Here is a 27,878-nt window from a genome sequence, read left to right as displayed (position 1 = left end):
CGGCACTGTGCGACTTCTTGATATGTCACGTACGCTTCCCATCAAATGCTTTCGCCGTCAAAACTCTGTTTGTTTTTCTGAGAGTTTTCTCAAAATGGCTGTGTGTAATGGAAGGCATTTATTTATTTATTTGCCATTTTGATTATGAACGAGCGATTTCCCCTGGGCTGGCGGTAAGCGCCCTCATCCCCTTCAGCTTCAGCAGGTGTGTACACTCTGACGGGCTGCAATAAAGGAACCATTAGCAAGAGCAGGACGCCTGTCTCTCTGTGTGTGTGTGTGTGTGTGTGTGTGTGTGTGTGTGTGTGTGTGTGTGTGTGTGTGTGTGTCGTGTGTGCATGCATGGTTTTCTTTTTTGCGCTTGTAAATGTATATTTATATGAGTTTATGTTTTTGTGAACAACCTTTGCAAGGTTATATGAGTACAGTATATGTTATCTTTGTAGATATAATAAGTATAGTAAGTGTATGTGTTTGTCAGCCGTATCAGTGCCTGTGTGAGTTTTTACTTGTATTTTTGTGTGTGTGTGCTTATTGGTGTGTGTGTGTATCAGGGTTTCCGGTCATCCATTTTCCGGTCATCCATATGCGTTGGGTGCGTAACCCATTAGGGCGTCCTCCCACGCAGCCAACACCATCAATAAACGAGGGATATTGGCCAAGTGAGCCACATTTACGTGTCCTTAAAATCATCCTATTCCTTGTGTTTTGATTTGTAGCATATGCAAAACTTTATAGCCTATTGCTTTATTGTTTTTTACTTTCCTAAAACAATAAATGTCCAACTCACGGTTCAGCGGTCAGAGATTTGAGCACTGAATGCATCAGGGCATTGCATGCATAGGCCTATAGGCTTAGGCGTCCACTGTATGATATTAATATACAAATATATACAGTTGAAGTCGGAAGTTTACATACACTTAGGTTGGAGTCATTAAAACTTGTTTTTCAACCACTCCACAAATTTCTTGTTAACAAACTATAGTTTTGGCAAGTCTGTTAGGACATCTACTTTGTGCATTTTTCCAACAATTGTTTACAAACAGATTATTTCACTTATAATTCACTGTATTACAATTCCAGTGGGTCAGAAGTTTACATACACTAAGTTGACTGTGCCTTTAAACAGCTTGGAAAATTCCAGAAAAGGATGTCATGGCTTTAGAAGCTTCTGATAGGCTAATTGACATAATTTGAGTCAATTGGAGGTGTACCTGTGGATGTATTTCAAGGCCTACCTTCAAACGCAGTGCCACTTTGCTTGACATCATGGGAAAATCAAAAGAAATCAGCCAAGACCTCAGATAAAAAAAAATTGACCTCCACAAGTCTGGTTCATCCTTGGGAGCAATTTCCAAACGCCTGAAGGTACCACGTTCATCTGTACAAACAATAGTACGCAAGTATAAACACCATTGGACCACGCAGCCGTCATACCGCTCAGGAAGGAGACACGTTCTGTCTCCTAGAGATGAACGTACTTTGGTGCGAAAAGTGCAAATCAATCCCAGAACAACAGCAACGGACCTTGTGGAGATGCTGGAGGAAACAGGTACAAAATTATCTATATCCACAGTAAAACGAGTCCTATATCGACATAACCTGAAAGGCCGCTCAGCAAGGAAGAAGCCACTGCTCCAAAACTGCCATAAAAAAGCCAGACTACAGTTTGCAACTGCACATGGGGACAAAGATCGTACTTTTTGGAGAAATGTCCTCTGGTCTGATGAAACAAAAATATAACTGTTTGGCCATAATGACAATCGTTATGCCACGGGGGTGGCAGCATTATGCTGTGGGGGTGCTTTGCTGCAGGAGGGACTGGTGCACTTCACAAAATAGATGGCATCATGAGGAAGGAAAATTATGTGGATATATTGAAGCAACATCTCAAGACATCAGTCAGGAAGTTAAAGCTTGGTCGCAAATGGTCTTCCAAATGGACAATGACCCCAAGCATACTTCCAAAGTTGTGGCAAAATGGCTTAAGGACAACAAAGTCAAGGTATTTAAGTGGCCATCACAAAGCCTTGACCTCAATCCTATAGAAAATGTGTGGGCTGAACTGAAAAATCGTGTGCGAGGAAGGAGGCCTACAAACCTGACTCAGTTACACCAGCTCTGTCAGGAGGAATGGGACAACATTTACCCAACCTATTGTGGGAAGCTTGTGGAAGGCTACCCGAAATGTTTGACCCAAGTATAACAATTTAAAGGCAACGCTACCAAATACTAATTGAGTGTATGTAAACTTCTGACCCACTGGGAATGTCATGAAAGTAATAAAAGCTTAAATAAATAATTCTCTCTACTATTATTCTGACATTTCACATTCTTAAAATAAACTGGTGATCCTAACTGACCTAAGACAGGGAATTTTTACTAGGATTACATGTCAGGAATTGTGAAAAACTGAGTTTAAATGTATTTGGCTAAGGTGTATGTAAACTTACAACTTCAACTGTATATAAAGGAAGAGAAGCTTAGGCCTAGCCCCATAGAGAGAGATTCGATTATAGGAGTAACTCTGGTAGGCCTAAAACATTCTTCCTCACCTCAAGTTCAACTGTCAGAATCAGTTGGAGCGCCGGTGCGCACTGCCTTCATATCAACGGCCTTCAGTAAAATAGACTAATAGCCACACCACACCAAACCTTCACAAACGTTTCTAAACTTTATTAGTGTGTTAGGGTAATATAAAAATTAAGTCAAGCCATTGTTTATAGGGAACATACGAACAGGATATTATATTACGGCAAACACAACTTTACATTTGGAACTTAATTTGGCCAAAGAAAATGGCTCAAAATAATTTAGCAAAACACTTGAGACCTGGTTTAAACCTTCACAAAAGTTTTGAAACTGCTATATTGCAGCAATTACCAAGAAAAGCAAGTGCCTACCGTACCCAACAAATGAGAGCAATAGGCTAATGACATTGATTTTACAACAGGCCAACTTATAACCTATCTTAAACTAAATACGGAGCACACAATTAAAACGACATATCAAACTTAATGTAGCCAAAGAAAATGTCTCAACAGAATGAAACAAAACACATTTTGCATATTTAAATAACTGGTTTAGGTTAATGATTCGGCCTGCAATAATAACAACGATATACAATAATAATAATGATAAAACAAATTATTATGAATAAGAAAAAATGAATAAATAAAAGTTCTGAAATTGCATCCTACCTGAATAGCGAGTTGCACAGTAGCCTGCATTTGGCCGCGCCAACGTCCTTCTCATCTTTGTCCACTACAATATTAAAATGTGTCAATAAGGTGGACATTCCCCTTGTAGCAGGGCTCCAGACTACCATTTTACCCTGGTGGCACTGGTGCCACTATGTTTTTCTGTTGGTGGCACCCACCCATGATTTGGTCGTACCCAAAAACAAATGCGGCATCACGCAATGGATAAAAAAATTCAATAATCTTATTAAGTAATTCACAGTGTAATAGACTACACATTAGCTAGATCACTAACTTTAAAGATAATACCCACCGCTAGTAGCCATGTATTAATCTAACAGTACATTGAATGTCCAAAATTACATTGCAGTTGTAGCCTACTGCCTAATGATGCCTATCCACTTGCAATGTCCAATGCACATTTCGCCGCTCTGTATCTCAAAGCCATATATAATATATTGTTTGTAAAGTAGTTGCTATTGAGCTCAAAATTGAGAGTTGAGGGAAAAAAATACTGAAAGCTGAGAACATCCTCTCTCCATCCAACAGGCTAGCTGTGTTTTTCCCGCATTTGGATTTTAAAATGTTATACTATCAGAACACTTTTTTTTTTTCCTGGAGCATTTTTTTTCCTTGGGAAAGAAGAGAGAGAGAGTGGCTCGGTCAACACATTTAAATGTTTTAGTCATTTAGCAGACGCTCTTATCCAGAGCGACTTACAGGAGCAATTAGGGTTAAGTGCCTTGCTCAAGGGCACATCGACAGATTTTTCACCTAGTCGGCTCGGGGATTAGAACCAGCGACTGGTTACTGGCACAACGCTCTTAACCACTAAGCTAGGCCAAGGCTCCTCTCTTGCTCTCTCATTCTCCTCAGCAGAGGCAGCTCACAAGGATGTATGCACGCATGACTGTAAGTCGCTTTGGATAAAAGCGCCTGCTAAATGGCATATTTATTTATTTATTTATAGAATGGTGCTGAAGTGTGAAAGGTAGCAAAGAGGTTAAGAGTGTTGGGCCAGTAACCGAAAGGTCGCTGGTTTGAATCCCCGCGCCAACTAGGTTTTAAAATCTGTCGGCACTTAACCCTAATTGCTCCTGTAAGTCGCTCTGGATAAGAGCGTCTGCTAAATGACTAAAATGTAAATGTTTTAAATTACAGTATGTGTGTATTTGCTAGTATACCGTGTATTCCTGTGAGCTTCTGCCTGCGTGCCCATGGACCAGCGAGGCAGAGCAAAGTTTGATGGAGGGAGATGTGAGCCTTAAGTGGTGGACAAGGGAAATTTGCACTGAGCAAATAAATGTCAAGTTAAGTGGCTGTTGAAATTGCCTCCATGTGGGAAGCAGGCTGCATCCAAGCGTTGCTGTCGGGGAGAAAATACAAAATAAAAGGCAGAAGAACAGCAGCCGTGACAGATTTCAGAAAACACTATGATAATCTCTTCAGTTTTGGATCTGCTGGATTGTCTCCATATAAAGGTAGCCTGAGGGCCAGTCTTTCTTACAGGAACACCTTAACCTGTTTAGCTAAGGCCTGTCCTTACAGTAACACCTTAACCTGTTTAGCTAAGGCCTGTCCTTACAGGAACAACTTAACCTGTTTAGCTAAGGCCTGTCCTTACAGTAAAACCTTAACCTGTTTAGCTAAGGCCTGTCCTTACAGGAACACCTTAACCTGTTTAGCTAAGGCCTGTCCTTACAGGAACACCTTAACCTGTTTAGCTAAGGCCTGTCCTTATAGGAACACCTTAACCTGTTTAGCTAAGGCCTGTCCTTACAGGAACACCTTAACCTGTTTAGCTAAGGCCTGTCCTTACAGGAACACCTTAACCTGTTTAGCTAAGGCCTGTCCTTGTTTGCGCTCTGCTGCTAATTAGCTCTTTCTTGTGTGTTTGTTTTGATTAGGATCGAATACTCTGTGAGTGTATGTGTGTGCTCAGCTGTATGATTTTGCACCCCAATACATGTCAGACATGCTTTTAGGTTATGTACCCAGTAGGTCCCTTAGGTCCTCTGGCACCCGGCCTTTTAACTATCCAAAAGCCTAGGACCAAGAGGCATGGAGAGGCAGCCTTTAGTTACAGTATAATGCCCCCAGCCTCTGGAATTGCCTGCCAGAGAAGCTGAGGGGGGCCGAAACTGTGGACATATTTAAAATAGATCTTAAAACACATATTTTTAGCTTTGCTTTTCCTTAGGGTGCTTTTTAGTCTTTCAGTTGTATTGTTATTCTTTTGTTTTTTATCCTCTTATGTTTCTGTTTTTATTTTCATTGTTTTTATTTATGTTTTTTCCTGTGAAGCGCATTGCGTTGCATTCATGTCTGAAATGTACTATATAAATAAAGCTTGAATTAATTTGATTTGATATGTGTGTGTGTGTTTGCACTGTTTCTGTGCACGCATAAGTGTGAAATCAAAGGTAGGTACCTCTTACGTGGTGAGTCTAATTAAAAGACTCCTTCCTATCAGACAGACAGACAGACAGACTGAAACTCAGCAGTCTCCCCTTCCTTTCCTGCTTCCCCTGACACCTAGGTTCTATCCGTGCTCCCCTAGAACCTAGGTCCCAGAGGAGAGAGAAGTAAACAGACTCAGTTTCAGAGGTTTATTTTGGCACTGCTGTCGCCACCCTGCCTGGCACACTGTGTGGCCCAGTGGGGTCATGGCATAGGTGGGTTTGTGTGAGTTAGAGGGGGAAGTTGGCTTTTTAAATAGTTCCAATCTCCCATCTCAGCATTTACCTCAGCATGCTCCTCCTTTTACTGACAGCAGCTGCTGCATGAACAGACAAACCACAGAGACTCTCTCTCGCTCGCTTTCTCTCTGTCTTTCTCTCTCTCTCTCTCTCTCTCTCTCTCTCTCTCTCTCTCTCTCTCTCTCTCTCTCTCTCTCTCACACACACATACACAGAGCGATGGCACGCGCCCACAGCGACCTTTAATCTTCAGACCTTCCGCCCTCTGTCAAGGCTCACAGAGAAAGCCGTGCTGAGGGTTCACAGGGAGTCAAACACTCTTCACACAACCTGTGTGTGTGTGTGTGTGTGTGTGTGTGTGTGTGTTCTGTTGTCTGGAGAAAAGCTGAGACTGTGGCAGCCTAATAGCAGATTAAGGGTCCCGAAGGACAGTGGTGCTTTTCTCTCTGTCATCCCAGTCTGTGAGCGTAGGAGTGAAAGGCAGCCAGATAGAAAGAAGGGAGACTGGGGAAGTAAGCAAAGGTGGTACACCCATCTTGGCACCGTTACCACTGGATAAGCTACTTAACCAGCCAGCCCCTAGCTAAGTGTTAAGTGTTCTCTGGGGAGATGGCGAGTGGGGTTAGGGGCCCCTTCTAAAGTCCCCATGGTGCATCTTCAAATTGCTGTCATGTTCTTAAGATTAACTGAGGACACAGATAATGGTTTGGAAAATATTTTTGTCTCTGCCTTGCCTTTGTGTAAGGGGAATACAATCGGTTCCAAACTCGTATCCTCACAAGGCCTTCGAAAAATAGAGGGACTGAGGCGTACAAACCAGATAACACTGCTGTGGCCTTTGTGTTTGAATTGAAGTCCTCTTGAGCTGTTTTGTGGGGTTATTGTTAACAACGCCCTCTAAAAGAACAATACATAAGGATAAAGATCCGTCCTTGGCTATGAAATATTCATTACTGCTACTTTATGACCCTCATACCAAGGGTTGGCCAGCCACTGAATGAAATTCAGATCTGTTTTGTTATGTACAAGCACAGGAAAGTGAGCATTGCCTACCTTATTTAGCTGTAACCAATGCCTGACCAGCCTTGCAAACCCTAGCAATTACGTTCTGAATCCATTTATTGACTCAAGGGGCAGATTTGACGATGTATCATATGTGTTTAGATAGGCTTGTCAAAGTAGTGGAGTATGTATTTACAAAGTGGCGGTTTTCCACACTGTTGCCCTTTCCAAGGTCTCCCCCTGGGTTTTGTAGAAGTTGGGTATTGGTAATAAACATGGGTCTTTGGACTGCAGTAATGACCCCTGCCTCGTAAACCAAACCAGATGATCAAATGCCATCTACCACAATAACCCTCACACATGGTACTCCTGACCCCCACAGTACAGTCTGCTTTCAATTCTCTGCCTGCATTTAGTATTGGAGTCAAGGCTGCCTGATTGTGGAGGACTAATCAACACAGGGTCAAATTAAGTGTTGATGGAGTCCTCCACACACCTGACTGGAGTTGTGTAATAGCACTTATTCAGTTTAGCTTATTTTTCAAGCCTCTATTAGGTCCTAGCTGTCCTCCCTGTCTTTCAGTAGCGTTCAAGGTGTTCTCTAGCTGGGCTGTCTGAAGCCTTCTAACTCCCCTGCTGTTCAGAACACAGACAGACACAGACAGACAGACAGACAGACAGACATATACAAGGCTCCTGAGCAGAGAGGTATCGTCAGATAGGGCTATCTGGGGAAATCACCTCATCATAACCAGGGAGAGGACAGCACCAGAAGCAGCACACAGTACTGTCACCTCAGATACTAACACTACTCTCAAAGACACTCTTCCCTGACACGCCCAAAATAACCCTCAGAATGATGTTAATAACAGTCTGTGATGACTGATGGCTTTGGCAAAGTGACAGATACCTTGTTAAGCTCATTGTTCTATGTCTTCTATTCTTCTCTCTCTCTCCCCCTCTCCCCCTTCTCTCCCATTATTGCAGTTGCGACTCTGAGAACCGTTACCTTGGCAACCCCCTCAGAGGAACGTGCTACTGTAAGTATCCTGCCGCTGCAGCCACACCTTCATTGCAGCATACCACACATCTGCACATCTCTTTGACCTTTGCCCTGTAGTGAGAGTTGGCTAAGCAGATGGAAGCGTTTAGTCTGTGCCAGGCAGTATGGCAGCAATCCACTGCAGATTTGTCAGGCTCTAAACTTGATTTGTAGCAGGAGATGGTAGCAAGGTTTAGAGGGGCTTCTTTCTCCAGATGTCAATGTCAGATCACTGGCCTCATATTGATGTGACTAATTTGCAGCAAATTGGTGGTTTTTCAAGTTAAAGTACATTGGTGAAATATTTTACTAAAAACATATGCTCTCTGGCATCAGCCGGTGGAAGTTGGTCCACTGACCAGGGTTGTAAGGGTAGCTGTTTTGGACAAAGTTCAAGTACTGTCACTTCCAATAGTAATCCTGTTGAGTGTAGTCATGCATGAATGTAGTTCTATGAGAGAGGTTGTCCATTTTTAAGGAAGAAGAGCGACCAGAGCTCTAGAAAAGCACAACCTTTCACAACATCAAAACACATCCAGATATATATAAAACAAATCTCTATCTAATAACACTCATCTGTACTGTCAACTATTGAACTAGTACTGTTCTGTATTTGTATTGTCAGATTCTAACCAGCTTTAGAAAGGTTAAGAACATCTACCAGCATCACTCACTGTGGCACCCACTGTCTTCTATTATTCATGAGAGATTGCGTCTGTTCAGCTGACTGGCATAATGTCTGAGTAAGGAGGGCACTAGATGGCACCCTGGCTGTACAGTGTACCCACAGTTACCAGGAGGCAGTGGAGGACATGGGTCCGGAGATCACTCTCAATCACTATGGTCACTCTGAGAGGTGTCTATCTGTGTATCTCTGTTTGGCTACGGACTGTGTCCCCTGAGGGACATGTCATATCCTGATCGTTCCCCTGTGTCGGTTGAGAGGGTTCAAAGTCATTAGCTGGTCCATTTGCTCCCTATCTGCCAGGTCTGTTTGAACATGGCCAAACAATCACACAGATACTCTAAATGGCACATTAGAAATTCATTTGTTTCCTGTGTTCCTTTATCATACACTGTTCTATCAAATAGAACAGTGGCTGTAAATCATCTATTAGCATGCTATTCAGATATATAACGGTGGACATGGAGGGCAAATAAGAGCTCTATTTGAGGTCTGTGAGAAAGTATGACTGATTTTGATCCTACATGGCATTTCAAATCTTCATAACAGGCAGGGTCATCGGCAAAGCTGTTGTTGACTTCAGATGACTGAAAGGTTGGCCATGTTTGATGACGGCTAGTGTTTTCCATATGTCAAGAGCACAGAAACTTAGGCTCAAAGGCTAAGCCCCACTTAAATGCTACAATTAGGTCATAACCAATCAAGATTCAAAGCTTTTATCATGTTGTTTTCCTTGGGGAACTGAGTGTGACATCCTCTATTTGAGGGGATTGATGTTTACTTTGCACGCTCATTACATGCTAATTATTTAACCGTCTATTAATGTCAGTTGTGACAAGGCAGAAATGTGGAGCCATCTAGCACAATGACACTAATAATGATAGGGAGAGTAATGATGATGAGGAATATCATTTTATTAATGGAGGTGTTGCTACTGTACAACTACCACTAGTCCAACTACTAGTACTTCTACAACTACTTAATGGCTTCAATATGTACTTCTATTACTACTACTAATACTTAATAATTCTACTAATGGTAGGCCTAATACTTCCTACCATTGGAAACTGGTCTAGGTCATTGTTGGAGGACCAGTACTGTGGAGGACTGTGGTTTAGCTCAGATGACTTCCCACTGGGCACACACTGGTTGAATTGACATTGTTTCAACATAATTTGTCAATGTATTGTGACGTGGAATCAACGTGGAATATACATTGGATTTGAAAAAAGTCATGAACCAGTACTGTTTTCATCTAATTTCAACCAGAGTTGTAAATATTGAAATTAGGGTAAAACTTCAACTTATATTATTTGACTTAACCTGACTAACAGGTTGTTACACCAATCTAATTTCAGCATAATCATCAGAACTATGTATATGTTGAAATTGCGTAGAAAATTCCACGTAGAAATGCAAAAAATATTTTTCATCCTATATTTAATATACTGTATAGTGGGTGGTCTGTGGAGTGACATATACAATGTCAAACACTACTCAACCTCATCATACATTGACTCATTTACTTAAGTCGAAGTATTTCAGTTGAAGTTGTACCCTCATTTCAATGTTTACAATGCTGGTTGAAATTAGATGAAAACAGTACTGGTTGATGACTTTTTTCAAATCCAATGTATTTTCCACATTGATTCCATGTCACAATACGTTGACAAATTACGTTGAAACAATGTTGATTCAACCAGTGTGTGCCCAGTGGGTTCCCACTGGAATGTAATCATGGCTGATGCTAAGGAGGAAGCTGGTCATCAGTGGCTGACCAGGTTAGTGTGGGTAATGAGTTGCCCTCACAGTGGATCAGTGTCAGCTAGAAGGCCCTAATGAGAAGGAGCCACCAAGTGTGTCCCACCAGACCCGCCACCCACCATTACCAGCCTCAACCCTCAAGCCCCTTATCATGAGAGGATCAGGCGGTCTGCACTAAACACTATCTGACAGGCACTCTGCGCAGACGCCTAACCAGTGTCAGATAGATACAGTGAGAGATACTCTCCCCAGACCCAAGCACGGAGGCTTTTCTGTGCTGATAGTCTCTACTTGCTAATTGTAGACTGGCTATGTAGACTATGGTATTTTACCTCGGTGTTGTCACGAAGAGTGTCTGTCCGACTGAGGGAATTATCTCCATTTGAATTAATGTTAGTAATACTGAGCAGACAACTGAATTGTACAATAGATGTCTGAACATTATCAGTCAGGCAGTTGGCTCAGACAGCTGAGTAGTACCATCAGACAAGCTGAGTATTACCATCAGACAAGCACATATTCATAGCTACTTTACAGAAGATACCTCCATCATTATAGGTGTCACTTTACCTGGGGGCCCAGAATAATCAAGGACACCTCTTCTTCTGAGCCAGTGTCCTGAGTGTAAAGTCTCAATAGCTAGGTTTCCATGCTTTGCCATCTAGTGATCACTCTGTAGAGCTGCCTCCAGAACAAGATTCATGACAAAAAACGCTAACCTGCACAAAAAGGACCCACCTTGTCTAGCGTATTTAGTTTTGTCGACATTTGGAAAGTTTACCAACAAATTTGATGTTTCCGTTAGGCCTGTCTTGACATTTTTTATCCGACATGTTCTTTACTTGCATAAAAAGGTTGGATGGAAACCTGGTTATTGGTGTTATTTTTGAAAATGCATTTTTCTGTGATTTTTACCTTTTTATGATATTATTTTTAAACAAATTGCTTTCCCCGTGTACTAATATGCTGTACATGTAGTTATTTGTCTTTGAAGAAAGTGTTTCAAATGCAAGGTAATGAATGGTAACAGGCACTAAATGAAATCTCCAAGTGGATCCTGTATAGCTGATGTTGAATAGGGCATCATGTTTGTTTCAACTTATTGGATGCAGGCTTCTGAATATGAAATTACTTTACAGGTGAGATTTTGTTCTTTCTTTTAGATTCTGAATAAAGTTACACATTATGCTAATACCATGAGTCGTCTATGAAAACTTTTGTCTTGTGTAGCTCATTTGATGCTTACATTGCCTTATTTAATTATCTTTGTAAGGTCAAATGTGTGCCCAATGAACATTTAGATTACATTTCTCTGATGAGAATTTTAATTTGCACTCTGAGCTTTTGCACCACAGTGGCAAATATTACATGTACATTTTACATTTACGTCATTTAGCAGACGCTCTTATCCAGAGCGACTTACAGTTAGTGAATACATTATTTTGTATACTGGCCCCCGTTGGGCCATGAAATCAGGCATGAAATCTAACATATTGAAACATGTTGAAAATAATTGTGCAACTTGACAAGTTTTCCACTTTGCATAATGTCATTGTCTTCTCTGTGAACTCAAAAATGTATTCTTGAAAACACACACACACACGCACTCTCACACACACACACACACACACACACACACACACACACACACACACACACACACACACACACACACACACACACACACACACACACACACACACACACACACACACACACAAACAGACACAAACAGACACAGACACACGCACACACACACTCCTCATTACTGCAGAAACAAGTTTCAAGTTTTAATGTCACGTGCAACAGTACAGTGAGATGCCTTTCTTGCAAGCTCTTATCCCAACAGTTCAGTAATTAATATATCAATGTAGAACTATAATATAAAGTAAAGTAGAACAAAACCACATAAGAAATAGAAATAAGAAGAACACAAGAATGTAAGTAAGCTATATACAGGGTCAGTTCCAGTACCATATTTACAATGTGCAGGGATACTGGAGTGATATAGGTAGATATGTATAGGGGTAAGGTGACTAGGCATAAGGTTATATGATAACTAGAGTAGCAGCAGCGTAAATTATGATTGTATGTGAGTGTGTGTGTTTGCGTGTGTGTAGAGTCAGTATAAATGTGTTTGCATTTTTTATGTGTGTGTGAGCAAATGACATGTGTGTATGTGTGAGTGAGTGTGCATAGAGACGGTGCAAAAATAAAATACAAGGGTCAATGCAAATAGTCCGTGTAGCCCCGGGGGGCTAGCTATTTAACAGTCTTATGCCTGTTGGTGTCAGACTTGAAGCTCCGGTACCACTTGCCGTGAGGAAGCAGAGAGAACACTCTACGGCTTGGGTGGCAGGAGTCTTTAACAATTTTACTGGCCTTCCTGATATAGAGGTCCTGGATGGCAGGGAGCTCGGCCCCAGTGGTCTAAGTATACTGTACATTAATAAGCACCATACACTGGTACCAAACACCCTAGAAACCTCACAATGTCTATTTCCCTGCACTTATGTGTCCTCTTTACAGAGCATGTGGAACTGTTTGAAGTTTACTAAAGACCCTTATGGGATAAACAACACACACCAACGTGTGTGCCCGGAGCGGGAGGGAGAGAGAGACACGCATTGGCTTTGATCTGATATCTGCTAATTCCTTTAATTCGGCGTGGTGACTAAACAAAACACAACTATTTGTCTAACATAATTTCCTTTCGTCTCGCTAAGGCTTGAAATGTGCGTTCTGAAAAGAAGTCAAATTAAGTCCTCTCTGAACACAGCAGGAGTGTCTTTTTGTTAAGTTAGAATGATGACAAACAATTGTTTGTTCTTCTCATGTGTAAAAATTAATGGCTGATAAACAGCAGTTCATAGAAGCCGTGAAATGGGGGAGTGAATGGCACAGTGTGAGCTTCTGAGACAGACATGTAGTGCATTCAGCTGTCATCGTACTACACTGGCTCTGACGCTTGTCGGATGTGGCAGGGCTTGAAAACTATTACAGACTACAAAGGGAAGCACAGCCGCGAGCTGCCCAGTGACACAAGCCTACCAGACGAGCTAAACCACTTCTATGCTCGCTTCGAGGCAAACAACACTGAAGCATGCATGAGAGCACCAGCTGTTCCGGATGATCACGCTCTCCGTAGCCGATATGAGTAAGACTTTTAAGCAGGTCAACATTTACAAGGCCACAGGGCCAGACGGATTACCAGGACGTGTACTCCGAGCATGTGTTGACCAACTGGCAAGTGTCTTCACTGACATTTTCAACATGTCCCTGACTGAGTCTGTAATACCAACATGTTTCAAGCAGACCACCATAGTTCTCGTGCCCAAGGACACTAATATAACCTGCCTAAATGACTACCGACCCGTAGCACTGACGTCTGTAGCCATGAAGTGCTTTGAAAGGCTGGTCATGGCTCACATCAACACCATTATCCCAGAAACCCTAGACCCACTCCAATTTGCATACTGCCGCAACAGATCCACAGATGATGCATTCTCTATTGCACTCCACACTGCCCTTTCCCACCTGGACAAGAGGAACACCTACGTGAGACTGCTATTCATTGACTACAGCTCAGCGTTCAACACCATAGTGCCCTCAAAGCTCATCACTAAGCTAAGGATCCTGGGACTAAACACCTCCCTCTGCAACTGGATCCTGGACTTCCTGACGGGCCGCCCCCAGGTGGTAAGGGTAGGTAACAACACATTTGCCATGCTGATCCTCAACACGGGGGCCCCTCAGGGGTGCGTGCTCAGTCCCCTCCTGTAGTCCCTGTTCACCCATGACTGCGTGGCCAGACACAACTCCAACACCATCATTATGTTTGCCGCCGACACAACAGTGGTAGGCCTGATCACCGACAACGATGAGACAGCCTATAGGGAGGAGGTCAGAGACCTGGCCGTGTGGTGCAAGGATAACAACCTCTCCCTCAACGTGACCAAGACAAAGGAGATGATTGTGGACTACAGGAAAAAAAAGAGGACTGAGCACGCCCCCATTCTCATCGATGGGGCTGTAGTGGAACAGGTTGAGAGCTTCAAGTTCCTTGGTGTCCACATCACCAACGAACTCTCATGGTCCAAACACACCAAGACAGTCGTGAAGAGGGCACGACAAAGCCTATTCCCCCTCAGGAGACTGAAAATATTTGGCATGGGTCCTCAGATCCTCAAAAAGTTATACAGCTGCACCATTGAGAGCATCCTGACTGGTTGCATCACCGCCTGGTATGGCAACTGCTCGGCCTCCGACCGCAAGGTACTACAGAGGGTAGTGCGTACGGCCCAGTACATCACTGGGGTCAAGCTTCCTGCCATCCAGGACCTCTATACCAGGCGGTGTCAGAGGAAGGCCCTCAAAATGGTCAAAGACTCCAGCCACCCTAGTCATAGACTGTTCTCTCTGCTACCGCACGGCAAGCGGTACCGGAGCGCCAAGTCTAGGTCCAAAAGGCTTCTCAACAGCTTCTACCCCCAAGCCATAAGACTCCTGAACAGCTAATCATGGCTACCTGGACTATTTGCACTGCCCCCCCACCCCCACCCCATCTTTTTACACTGCTGCTACTCTGTTAATTATTTATGCATAGTCACTTTAACTCTACCCACATGTACATATTACCTCAACTACCTCAACTAGTCGGTGCCCCCACACATTGACTCTGCACCGGTACCCCCCTGTATATAGCCTTCCTACTGTTTTTTATTTTACTGCTGCTCTTCTTTTTTGTTGTTGTTGTTTTATTTTAATTTTTATAAAAAAATAAATGCATTGTTGGTTAAGGGCTGTAAGTAAGCATTTCACGGTAATGTCTACACCTGTTGTATTCGGCGCATGTGGCAAATAACATTTGATTTGATTTGATTTGGCTATGAAGATGTAATTTCTCTCTTAGTGAGTGGGGTTTGGTTGTGATGGCCATTGTGTGTATAGGCCTCGCAGGATGCACAACTCCAGTCTACAAGGACCGTATCCCTGTGTTTTCAAATGATCCCTGGCACTGAATTGATGAGTTCATACAGTTGAAGTCGGAAGTTTACATACATCTTAGCCAAATAGATTTAAACTCAGTTCTTCACAATTCCTGACATTTAATCCTAATAATAATTCCCTGTCTTAGGTCAGTTAGGATCACCACTTTATTTTAAGAATGTGAAATGTCAGAATAATAGTAGAGAGAATGATTTATTTCAGCTTTTATTTATTTCATCACGTTCCCAGTGGGTCAGAAGTTTGCATACACTCAATTTGTATTTGGTAGCATTGCCTTTAAATTGTTTAACTTGGGTCAAATGTTTTGGGTAGTCTTCCACAAGCTTCCCACAATAGGTTGGGTGAATTTTGGCCCATTCCTCCTGACAGAGCTGGTGTAACTGAGTCAGGTTTGTAGGCCTCCTTGCTCGCACATGTTTTTTCAGTTCTGCCCACACATTTTCTATAGGAGGTCAGGGCTTTGTGATGGCCACTCCAATGCCTTGACTTTGATGTCCTTAAGCCATTTTGCCAGAACTTTGGAAGTATGCTGGGGGTCATTGTCCATTTGGAAGACCCATTTGCGACCAAGCTTTAACTTCCTGACTGATGTCTTGAGATGTTGCTTCAATATATCCACATAATTTTCCTTCCTCATGATGCCATCTATTTTGTGAGGTGCACCAGTCCCTCCTGCAGGAAAGCACCCCCACAGCATGATGCTGCCACCCCTGTGCTTCGCGGTTGGGATGGTGTTCTTCGGCTTGCAAGCCGTCCCTGTTTTTCCTCCAAACATAATGAAGGTCATTATGGCCAAACAATTATATTTTTGTTTCATCAGATCAGAGGACATTTCTCCAAAAAGTATGATCTTTGTCCCCATGTGCAGTTGCAAACCGTAGTCTGGCTTTTTTATGGCGGTTTTGGAGCAGTGTCTTCTTCCTTGCTGAGCGGCATTTCAGGTTATGTCGATATATGACTCGTTTTACTGTGGATATAGATACCTTTGTACCTGTTTCCTCCAGCATCTTCACAAGGTCCTTTGCTGTTGTTTTGGGAGTGATTTGCATTTTTCGCACCAAAGTACGTTCATCTCTAGGAGACAGAACGCGTCTCCTTCCTGAGCGGTATGACGGCTGCGTGGTCCCATGGTGTTTAACTTGCATACTATTGTTTGTACAGATGAACGTGGTACCTTCAGGTGTTTGGAAATTGCTCCCAAGGATGAACCAGACTTGTGGAGGTCTACAATTTCTTTTTTGAGGTCTTGGCTGATTTCTTTTGATTTTCCCATGATGTCAAGCAAAGAGGCACTGAGTTTGAAGGTAGGCCTTGAAATACATCCACAGGTACACCTCCAATTGACTCATATGATGTCAATTAGCCTATCAGAAGCTTCTAAAGCCATGACATCATTTTCTGGAATTTTCCAAGCTGTTTAAAGGCACAGTCAACTTAGTGTATGTAAACTTCTGACCCACTTGAATTGTGATACAGTGAATTATAAGTGAAATAATCTGTCTGTAAACATTTGTTGGAAAAATGACTTGTGTCATGCACAAAGTAGATGTCCTAACTGACTTGCCAAAACTATAGTTTGTTAACATGAAATCTGTGGAGTGGTTGAAAAACGAGTTTTAATGACTCCAACCTAAGTGTATGTAAACTTCCAACTTCAACTGTATCATTGAATGCCCAGAGTGTGCATATTCCTGGCCTATGTCTGATCAAAAGGCAAAAAAGAAAACCAGCAGGCCCTGCAACCACTTGAGGACTGGAGTTCAGTTGTGCACCCCTGGTGGAACTTGAACTCCCCTGAAGAGTTAATAACAGTGATCTGAAGGGGTTAGTGAACCGTCCTGCTGAGCATATTGACAATCCAATAGAGACTGTCTCCCACAGGGCTCCTCCTAGACAGTACCCTTCGAATCAAGGGCTGTCTTCTGAATGTAATCAGACAAGGTGACCTTCCTTAAGTCCTGCTGAGGTCCAGTTTTTAAATGTTCCAAATCCCAGCCTTACAGCCCATTGTGGCTCAGACAATGAGGGCATGTCATTGAGTAGGAGAAACATTTATAAAAATACAACGGGCATTGAATCCCAGTGAATGTCTTCTATTAGCCGTCCACCCATGTCATATTGATTTTCGTCTACTCTTGTTTCCTAGTACAGCTTGTGCTGATTGAAATACTACATTATTGATATGAAAATGAAGGTAGTCACTTGCACTTGTTGTGGTCTGATTCTTGGGCAACTCTTCCAACTGGAGTTGTTCTGACTTGTGGTTCTTCTGACTGTGTGTCCCTGCACTTTAAGAATACATCCCTGATCTTCTGTTTGTCTCTATGTGCCTGTAGACAACCTGCTGATTGACTATCAGTTCACCTTCAGCCTTCTCCAGGAGGATGACCACCACTACACCGCCATCAACTTCATGGCCACTCCTGAACAGGTCAGTCACCACACTGAGGCCTCAGTCATCGATGGGCCAGAGGGACGGTCTCATGTAGCCTTTCTATTATATATTTTGTGCATCTAACATGTATATCATGCATATATTATGTAAAGAAGAGAAAACCCACATAAGTATTATTCCAAGTCATCATAATGTTGGTTTGGAATACATGTGTTCGACCTCGTTTTGTGGTCATATTTTACAGAGCAACAAAAACCTGGACATGTCGATCAATGCATCCAACAACTTCAACCTCAACATCACCTGGTCTATTGGATCAACAGGTAACTTGTTTTGGCTGATCATTTTGCCGTAGTTTGGATCGGTATGCACTATTGTAAATGTTTAATTGACTGTTTGACAACATGTCGGGGTCTTCCATCTCATTTGATTCTGACTGACCACCTAGCTATATTCACAATGGCAGATATAACCCATTCAGCATCACACAATGTACACCCCCTGCACTACATAATCAATTGTAGGACATTGTTATACTGTACTTTTCACCTGGGATGGTAAAAATAAAATGTACAATCTCTGATGTACGAAATCTCACTCTATTTGTCATCTTACCCAGAGGGAATGGTGCCTTTGTTGTTCTACTCAGTGTCTCTCATTAGACAAGAATGTCTGTAGAGGAATGCCCCTCTTGAAAAATGTTGTGGAGATATTTTTAATTATGGCATTGGGGGATTTTTGAAGTGTTTTTGTGTGATTTCAATTAAGATAAAACCTTGCCCAGACTGTTCCCGTGTTAACGGCCCAGAATCTCTTTCTTTTTTTTAAACTTCATTTGAGAGGAAACTTCAGGGCTTGAATATATGTGCAGAACAATTACAGTGAGCCTGTGTTATGGCACTAATAAAGTGGATGGGGTAATCTTTTATTTAAGCCGTCCCAAAGTCTGGCCTATTAATGCAGTATTCTTGATGACGTCTTCAATTTGGACCACTTAAAATATACATGCATGTATCTTTTTTTTAAAGGAAAGTAGAAATCCACTTTCCTTCCATTTTTTAAAGCTTTATTTGAACAGATCATGTCTCTGGCTGGGAGTTACATGTGTGTTGACAGGTTACACCCACTATCACTGCTAGAATCTGTGCATCTGTCTTCTAAAACATCACTGTCAATAGCCTGGCTACCTGTTTCTGTGTTCTCTCTCGACTGTCATCACAAAACTTGGTTTTGTTTGACTGGCGCAACTGTCACAGCAGTACCTATGCCCTCTGTACCTATATGTGTGCTTGACCATCACCAACTGTATTATCCTCTCAGTATCAATTCCCATGACGACTCACACTATGACCCACCTCTCACCCCCAGCTGGCACCATCTCTGGCGAAGAGGTGCCCATTGTGTCCAAGACCAATATCCAGGAACACAGAGACAGCTTCTCCTGTGAGAAGTTCAACTTCCGGGTCAACTCCAACATCACCTTCTATGTCTACGTCAGCAACTTCTCCTGGCCAATCAAGATCCAGGTGAGGTTCTGTCAGTAGTGATCTCACAAACCACAACTACGTTACATCCCCACCCAGGGAGATACATTAAATTAGGTTTAACAATATATATACACTACCGTTCAAAAGTTTGGGGTCACTTATAATTTTCCTTGTTTTTGAAAGAAAAGTAATTTTCTTGTCCATTAAAATAACATCAAATTGATCAGAAATACAGTGTAGACATTGTTAATGTTGTAAATGGCTATTGTAGCTGGAAACGGCTGATTTTTAATGGAATATCTACATAGGCGTACAGAGGCCCATTATCAGCAACCATCAGTCCTGTGTTCCAATAGCATGTTGTGTTTGCTATCCAAGTTTATCATTTTAAAAGGCTAATTGATCATTAGAAAACCCTTTTGCAATTATGTTAGCATAGCTGAAAACTGAAACAAATAACTTTCTTCTGAAACTCGTCAGTCTATTCTTGTTCTGAGGAATGAAGGCTATTCCATGCGAGAATTTGCCAAGAACCTGAAGATCTCGTACAACGCTGTGTATTACTCCCTTCATAGAACAGCGCAAAACTGGCTCTAACCAGAATAGAAAGAGGAGTGGGAGGCCCCGGTGCACAACTGAGCAAGAGGACAAATACAGTGGGGAAAAAAAGTATTTAGTCAGCCACCAATTGTGCAAGTTCTCCCACTTAAAAAGATGAGAGAGGCCTGTAATTTTCATCATAGATACATGTCAACTATGACAGACAAAATGAGAAAAAACATTCCAGAAAATCACATTGTAGGATTTTTTATGAATTTATTTGCAAATTATGGTGGAAAATAAGTATTTGGTCAATAACAAAAGTTTCTCAATACTTTGTTATATACCCTTTGTTGGCAATGACACAGGTCAAACGTTTTCTGTAAGTCTTCACAAGGTTTTCACACACTGTTGCTGGTATTTTGGCCCATTCCTCCATGCAGATCTCCTCTAGAGCAGTGATGTTTTGGGGCTGTCGCTGGGCAACACAGACTTTCAACTCCCTCCAAAGATTTCCTATGGGGTTGAGATCTGGAGACTGGCTAGGCCACTCCAGGACCTTGAAATGCTTCTTACGAAGCCACTCCTTCGTTGCCCGGGCGCTGTGTTTGGGATCATTGTCATGCTGAAAGACCCAGCCACGTTTCATCTTCAATGCCCTTGCTGATGGAAGGAGGTTTTCACTCAAAATCTCATGATACATGGCCCCTTTCATTCTTTCCTTTACACGGATCAGTCGTCCTGGTCCCTTTGCAGAAAAACAGCCCCAAAGCATGATGTTTCCACCCCCATGCTTCACAGTAGGTATGGTGTTCTTTGAATGAAACTCAGCATTCTTTGTCCTCCAAACACGACGAGTTGAGTTTTTACCAAAAAGTTATATTTTGGTTTCATCTGACCATATGACATTCTCCCAATCCTCTTCTGGATCATCCAAATGCACTCTAGCAAACTTCAGACGGGCCTGGACATGTACTGTTTTAAGCAGGGGGACACGTCTGGCACTGCAGGATTTGAGTAGTGTGTTACTGATGGTAGGCTTTGTTACTTTGGTCCCAGCTCTCTGCAGGTCATTCACTAGGTCCCCCCGTGTGGTTCTGGGATTTTTGCTCACCGTTCTTGTGATCATTTTGACCCCACGGGGTGAGATCTTGCGTGGAGCCCCAGATCGAGGGGAGATTATCAGTGGTCTTGTATGTCTTCCATTTCCTAATAATTGCTCCCACAGTTGATTTCTTCAAACCAAGCTGCTTAACTATTGCAGATTCAGTCTTCCCAGCCTGGTGCAGGTCTACAATTTTGTTTCTGGTGTCCTTTGACAGCTCTTTGGTCTTGGCCATAGTGGAGTTTGGAGTGTGACTGTTTGAGGTTGTGGACAGGTGTCTTTATACTGATAACAAGTTCAAACAGGTGCCATTAATACAGGTAACGAGTGGAGGACAGAGGAGCCTCTTAAAGAAGAAGTTACAGGTCTGTGAGAGTCAGAAATCTTGCTCGTTTGTAGGTGACCAAATACTTATTTTCCACCATAATTTGCAAATAAATTCATTAAAAATCCTACAATGTGATTTTCTGGATTTTTCTTTCTCAATTTGTCTGTCATAGTTGACGTGTACCTATGATGAAAATTACAGGCCTCTCTCATCTTTTTAAGTGGGAGAACTTGCACAATTGGTGGCTGACTAAATACTTTTTTTCCCCACTGTACATTAGAGTGTCTAGTTTGAGAAACAGACGCCTCACAGGTCCTCAACTGGCAGCTTCATTAAATAGTACCCGCAAAACACCAGTCTCAACGTCAACAGTGAAGAGGCGACTCCGGGATGCTGACCTTCTAGGCAGAGTTGCAAAGAAAAAGCCATATCTCAGACTGGCCAATAAAAATAAAAGATGAAGATGGGCAAAATAACACAGACACTGGACAGAGGAAGATTGGAAAAAAGTGTTATGGACAGACAAATCAAAGTTTGAGGTGTTTGGATCACAAAGAAGAACATTTGTGAGATGCAGACCAAATGAAAATATGCTGGAGGAGTGCTTGATGCCATCTGTCAAGCATGGTGGAGGAAATGTGATGGTCTGGGGGTGCTTTGGTGGTGATAAAGTGGGAGATTTGTACAGGGTAAAAGGGATCTTGAAGAAGGAAGGCTATCACTCCATTTTGCAACGCCATGCCGTACCCTGTGGACGGTGCTTGATTGGAACCAATTTCCTCCTACAACAGGACAATGACCCAAAGCACAGCTTCAAACAATGCAATAACTATTTAGGGAAGAAGCAGTCAGCTGGTATTCTGTCTATAATGGAGTGGCCAGCACAGTCACCAGATCTCAACCCTATTGAGCTGTTGTGGGAGCAGCTTTACCGTATGGTATGTAAGAAGTGCCCATCAAGCCAATCCAACTTGTGGAATGTGCTTCAGGAAGCATGGGGTGAAATCTCTTCAGATTACCTCAACAAATTGACAACTAGAATGCCAAAGGTCTGCAAGGCTGTAATTGCTGCAAATGGAGGATTCTTTGACTAAAGCAAAGTTTGAAGGACACAATTATTATTTCAATGAAAAATCATTATTTCTAACCTTGTCAATGACTACATTTCCTATTAATTTTGCTATATTTCCTATTCAAACTCATTTCATGTATGTTTTCATGGAAAATAAGGACATTTCTAAGTGACCCCAAACCTTTGAACGTTAGTGTATTTGCATGCTTGAATGGTTTGTCAGGGGGTGACTGTTTCCAATAGTGTAATAGGCCTGTCTTGACTGGGAATTATTTGGAATGTTAATTCCCCAGCAAACACAATTTACTCTCTGTCATGAGACAGGGTTCCATAGGAATATTAAGAAATTGTATTTAATGAGATTTAATAGGATTGAATAGAACCGGAATAATGTGAACAACTGAAAGCCTTGCTGATTGCAGACACAGCAGGACTCTTAGTACCCTTCTGTTCCTATAGCAATGGTTAAGCAACACAGAGTACACACTACCGCTATACGTAGTTTGTATTATGAATTGCTGTTTGTCTAAATTAAGAGAAAATGCATATTGATCTTGTGATAGCATGTTACACTTCCTAGGAAGACAATTAGAATCTTCGACCAAATAAATGCATACAGGGATGTAGCTCAGTTGATAGAGCATGGCGTTTGCAACGCCAGGGTTGTGGGTTCGATTCCCACGGGGGGCCAGTATAAAAAAAAAAAAAGGATTCACTAACTGTAAGTCGCTCTGGATAAGAGCGTCTGCTAAAATGACTAAAATGTAAAATGACTAAAAATTACAACGTCTCAGTTGTGAGTATAGAGGAATTATTTGATCAAATCTATTAAATGGATAATTGTGTACTTTTGGAAAGCCTATTGTGTTGTACCGTGTTGTACCCTTTCAGTTGGTCAACTCGGTACAACACAGCTATGGGGAGTTTGCTCGCTAGCGCCCTCTGCTGAAGAACATTAGAATCACGCCTGACAAGGCCAATGAACAGATTAATTCCTTCAATTCTTCTGCTCTTCACCTCGAGTTGAGCAGAACAATTTCACGCATTCTTTAAAATAAACATGGGAACGCAGAATCCAACAGGCTTTACTCCAACTTAACTGTCTCACTTAAGGAGGGCATGCTCATCCTTCTGGATGGTGTGTGTTAAAGCTTGGTAACTGGTTTTGTGATTTTCCTACTGAATCTGTTAGTTATTCTTCTGCCTGCTTAGCCTGGCTCACAGGCTGAGTAAGATGGCTAATGCAACCAAAAACGACGAAGGCTAACAAGCCGGGTTCGGGTTCAAGACCATGCCAATATAAATTAAAAGATGCTGACATTGTGCTGTCTGGTATGTCTCGGTGTGGTGCATGCTACGGCTGTACCCGCTCGGGTCATCTTGTGTGCAGGAAGAAAGGACAGTGCCAGTAACAGTGGCTTGCCCGCGGCTGACACTGTTCCCCTAGTCCATTGTGCACGCATGTTCCCTTGGCAAACGTGTGGGAATCTTATGGCTTCCTCTCACAGGTGCCCATACCACTGCTGGGTCTGAGTTACATGACCCGGGGATGAATTGTGGCGTTGTCAGATAAAATGTATTGTCTGCCTGGGCTGAAGCATGTGAAAGCTGCCCTAGCTTAACCCAGTTGTTGTGCTCTCTGTCGCCGGCTAAGGGGGGCGACTTGAAGGGAGAGGGCAGCCGTGTCGGTGGGCACTCCCTGCCGCCTGTGACTGCCTCGGTCAAGCCCAGTTTACCTCTCTTCCCAGACTTGGTTGATGATCCGGTGTTATGTGGACGTGAACAGGCTAGCTTAACAGCGCTGCATTGCGTGGTAGTCAGGTTAGCTGACTTGTCAAGGCGAGCTAGCTAGCTTACTGCCACTGGCAATTCCTGCCTCCCATGGTGGAATTGTTTGTGTAGCTCTCTCGTTTAGCACACGTAGCGTTCAGTCTCTTGATTATTCTAAACCATGCTGCGGTCAAGAGATTCTAAAGACAGAAGGAAAACACCACACGGTTTTCTTCGGCTAGCTCTGTGCTGGCAGCGGGCTTGGCTAGTGCTGGCCCACGGGGATAATGCCAGATAGCTGGCTACTGGCTTAGCAAGACTGAGAAGCCACATGGCTGACGTCGACTAGCAAACGGTATTGTGACAACAGTGCCTCTGTGTTTGGCTATGGCTGACCGGTGTACTACGTCGGCCATTGCTAGAGCTCCTGTGCCCATAAAAGGGCCGGGCTTCAGGAGGGCTATACAGTATCATGGAAGCACAATGTATTCCCCAGGTGCTCTCTGTCCACAAGGGGGGGGCACCCCTCCCCCCTTTTCCAGCTGGGTTATAAGGTGCGGTGTCACTGGTACCTATGACTGGTGGGCATGATAACCTCCATGATAAAGTTTTTTTTTTAAATACGTGCAGCCCCCGCGATCTAGTGCGATGAGAGGGGAGGTGGCACGGGCTGGGGTCCCCCCTTGCCCCACTACCCAGATGTTCGCTGTGATAACAGTACCCCCTAGTGGCACGGCCAATTGGGGTGCGTCACTGGTAGCCGAAGCCCTCGAATCCAGAGTGTACCGGGCTTCAGGCACAGGTGTCAAGGGTTGTGGCCTCCACATGTGAGCTGAATAAAAATAGTCCCTTCCCATAGTCAGACACTGACAAGAATGGCGGAAACGAATGTGGCGTTCCGCCCCTTCAGATGGCACTTTTCGGGAGACTCGCTTTCTGTGTCGACCAATGGCATGCATGCGCAGTGTCGCCCTGGATTATGCGAACAGTGACGTCAGGGTATAGGCAACAATTTGTTGTGGGTGCCCCACGTTATTGTCAGAGTGGTTCCTATGTCAGAGGGCCAGGACGGCTGGTACAGACGGTATTTCCTGGTTCCCAGAAAGGGCGGGACTTTGCGTCCCTTTTTAGACCTCCGTGCCCTAAACAAGCACTTCAGGGTCTACAAATTTAGAATAATCACGAACTGCCTGTTGTTACAGTCAGTGTGCCCGGGAGATTGGTTCACCTCCATCGACCTGAAGGAGGTGTACTTTCATGTGGCCATATACAGTGGGGAAAAAAAGTATTTAGTCAGCCACCAATTGTGCAAGTTCTCCCACTTAAAAAGATGAGAGAGACCTGTAATTTTCATCATAGGTACACGTCAACTATGACAGACAAATTGAGAAAAAAAATTCCAGAAAATCCCATTGTAGGATTTTTAATGAATTTATTTGCAAATTATGGTGGAAAATAAGTATTTGGTCACCTACAAACAAGCAAGATTTCTGGCTCTCACAGACCTGTAACTTCTTCTTTAAGAGGTTCCTCTGTCCTCCACTCGTTACCTGTATTAATGACACCTGTTTGAACTTGTTATCAGTATAAAAGACACCTGTCCACAACCTCATACAGTCACACTCCAAACTTCACAATGGCCAAGACCAAAGAGCTGTCAAAGGACACCAAAAACAAAATTGTAGACCTGCACCAGGCTGGGAAGACTGAATCTGCAATAGGTAAGCAGCTTGGTTTGAAGAAATCAACTGTGGGAGCAATTATTAGGAAATGGAAGACATACAAGACCACTGATAATCTCCCTCGATCTGGGGCTCCACGCAAGATCTCACCCCGTGGGGTCAAAATGATCACAAGAACGGTGAGCAAAAATCCCAGAACCACACGGGGGGGACCTAGTGAATGACCTGCAGAGAGCTGGGACCAAAGTAACAAAGCCAACCATCAGTAACACACTACGCCGCCAGGGACTCAAATCCTGCAGTGCGAGACGTGTCCCCCTGCTTAAGCCAGTACATGTCCAGGCCCGTCTGAAGTGCATTTGGATGATCCAGAAGAGGATTGGGAGAATGTCATATGGTCAGATGAAACCAAAATATAACTTTTTTGGTAAAAACTCAACTCGTCATGTTTGGAGGACAAAGAATGCTGAGTTGCATCCAAAGAACACCATACCTACTGTGAAGCATGGGGTTGGAAACATCATGCTTTGGGGCTGTTTTTTCTGCAAAGGGACCAGGACGACTGATCCGTGTAAAGGAAAGAATGAATGGGGCCATGTATCGTGAGATTTTGAGTGAAACCCTCCTTCCATCAGCAAGGGCATTGAAGATGAAACGTGGCTGGGTCTTTCAGCATGACAATGATCCCAAACACACCGCCCGGGCAACGAAGGAGTGGCTTCGTAAGAAGCATTTCAAGGTCCTGGAGTGGCCTAGCCAGTCTCCAGATCTCAACCCCATAGAAAATCTTTGGAGGGAGTTGAAAGTCTGTGTTGCCCAGCGACAGCCCCAAAACATCACTGCTCTAGAGGAGATCTGCATGGAGGAATGGGCCAAAATACCAGCAACAGTGTGTGAAAACCTTGTGAAGACTTACATAAACGTTTGACCTGTGTCATTGCCAACAAAGGGTATATAACAAAGTATTGAGAAACTTTTGTTATTGACCAAATACTTATTTTCCACCATCATATGCCAATAAATTCATAAAAAATCCTACAATGTGATTTTCTGGATTTTTTTTCCTCATTTTGTCTGTCATAGTTGACGTGTACCTATGATGAAAATTACAGGCCTCTCTCATCTTTTTAAGTGGGAGAACTTGCACAATTGGTGGCTGACTAAATACTTTTTTTCCCCACTGTATCCCCCTCACAGGAGGTTCCAGAGGTTCCATTTCAAGGCTGTAGCCTACGAGTTTCTGGTCCTCCCTTTGGAGCTTTCCCTCTTGCCTTACACTTTCACCAAAGTTGTGGAGGTGGGATTGGCGCCTATGCGGTGTCTGGGGCTCAGGATATTGAACTACCTAGACGATTGGCTGGTGGTAGCAGAGTCGAGGGAGCAGGTGGCGTTACACACATCCATGCTGGTTTCCCATGTTCAGTGTCTGGGGTTCATAGTGAATCAAGAGAAGAGCTGTTTGACTCCATCTCAATGCATTCTGTTTCTGGGTCTCGAGTTAGATTCAGTGTAGAATCGTGTGTTCTTGTCCCTGCGGAGGGTGGCCGGTTTCTGGCTTTGCTTGGCCTAATTTTTGCCTATTAGGGAAGATGGCTTCTATGATAGCTGTAGTTCCCCTCGGGCTATTGCGACCTTTCCAGCTGTGGGTGAAAGACACTCGCTTGGAGGCATCATCGCGCCACCTAAACCCCTAAACCGGTCACTCTGGGTGTCTCGTCATACCTATGGGCTCTGGCTCAATGGAGGGACCCGCGGCTGTTGTCGCTGGGGACCCCCATGGGTCGAGCTATATCCTGCGAGGACAGCTCAATTCGGGTGTTGTGGACAGTGTCGCAGAGCATGCCACACATCAATTACCTGGAGATTTTGTGGGAAAGAAGATACAACACCTGTTCGGCCCCGCGCTGCCCAGTTCTGGGCTCGATGAAGAGCTGTGAAATTTAAAGGAATTAATCCGTGCCTTGGGTTTATCACCTGTGGAAGGCGGGGCTTCCGGTGAGGCACGATGTTCATTGGCCTTGTCAGGCGTGATTCTAATGTTCTACAGTAGAGGGAGCTAGCGCTTAAAATCCCCATCACTGTGCTGTACCTCGTTTC

At 43.3% G+C, this 27,878-nt stretch overlaps 1 protein-coding gene across 1 annotated transcript in view; it reads left to right on the top strand.

The window, feature by feature from the left end:
• LOC121571651 (attractin-like protein 1) overlaps nt 1-27,878 on the top strand; it is a 351,689-nt gene that overhangs the window by 170,343 nt on the left and 153,468 nt on the right. Inside the window, exons 22-25 of the mRNA XM_041883244.1 lie at nt 7,889-7,941; nt 17,739-17,833; nt 18,042-18,120; nt 19,166-19,323. Of these exons, the coding sequence (XP_041739178.1) occupies nt 7,889-7,941; nt 17,739-17,833; nt 18,042-18,120; nt 19,166-19,323 (385 nt within the window). The remainder of the gene's footprint in view (nt 1-7,888; nt 7,942-17,738; nt 17,834-18,041; nt 18,121-19,165; nt 19,324-27,878) is intronic.

This window comes from Coregonus clupeaformis, chromosome 1 (genome assembly GCF_020615455.1).
Source record: "Coregonus clupeaformis isolate EN_2021a chromosome 1, ASM2061545v1, whole genome shotgun sequence".
Lineage (NCBI taxonomy): Eukaryota > Metazoa > Chordata > Actinopteri > Salmoniformes > Salmonidae > Coregonus > Coregonus clupeaformis.
The sequence above is the reverse complement of the archived record's forward strand: the minus strand, read 5'-3'. Positions and strand labels throughout refer to the sequence as shown.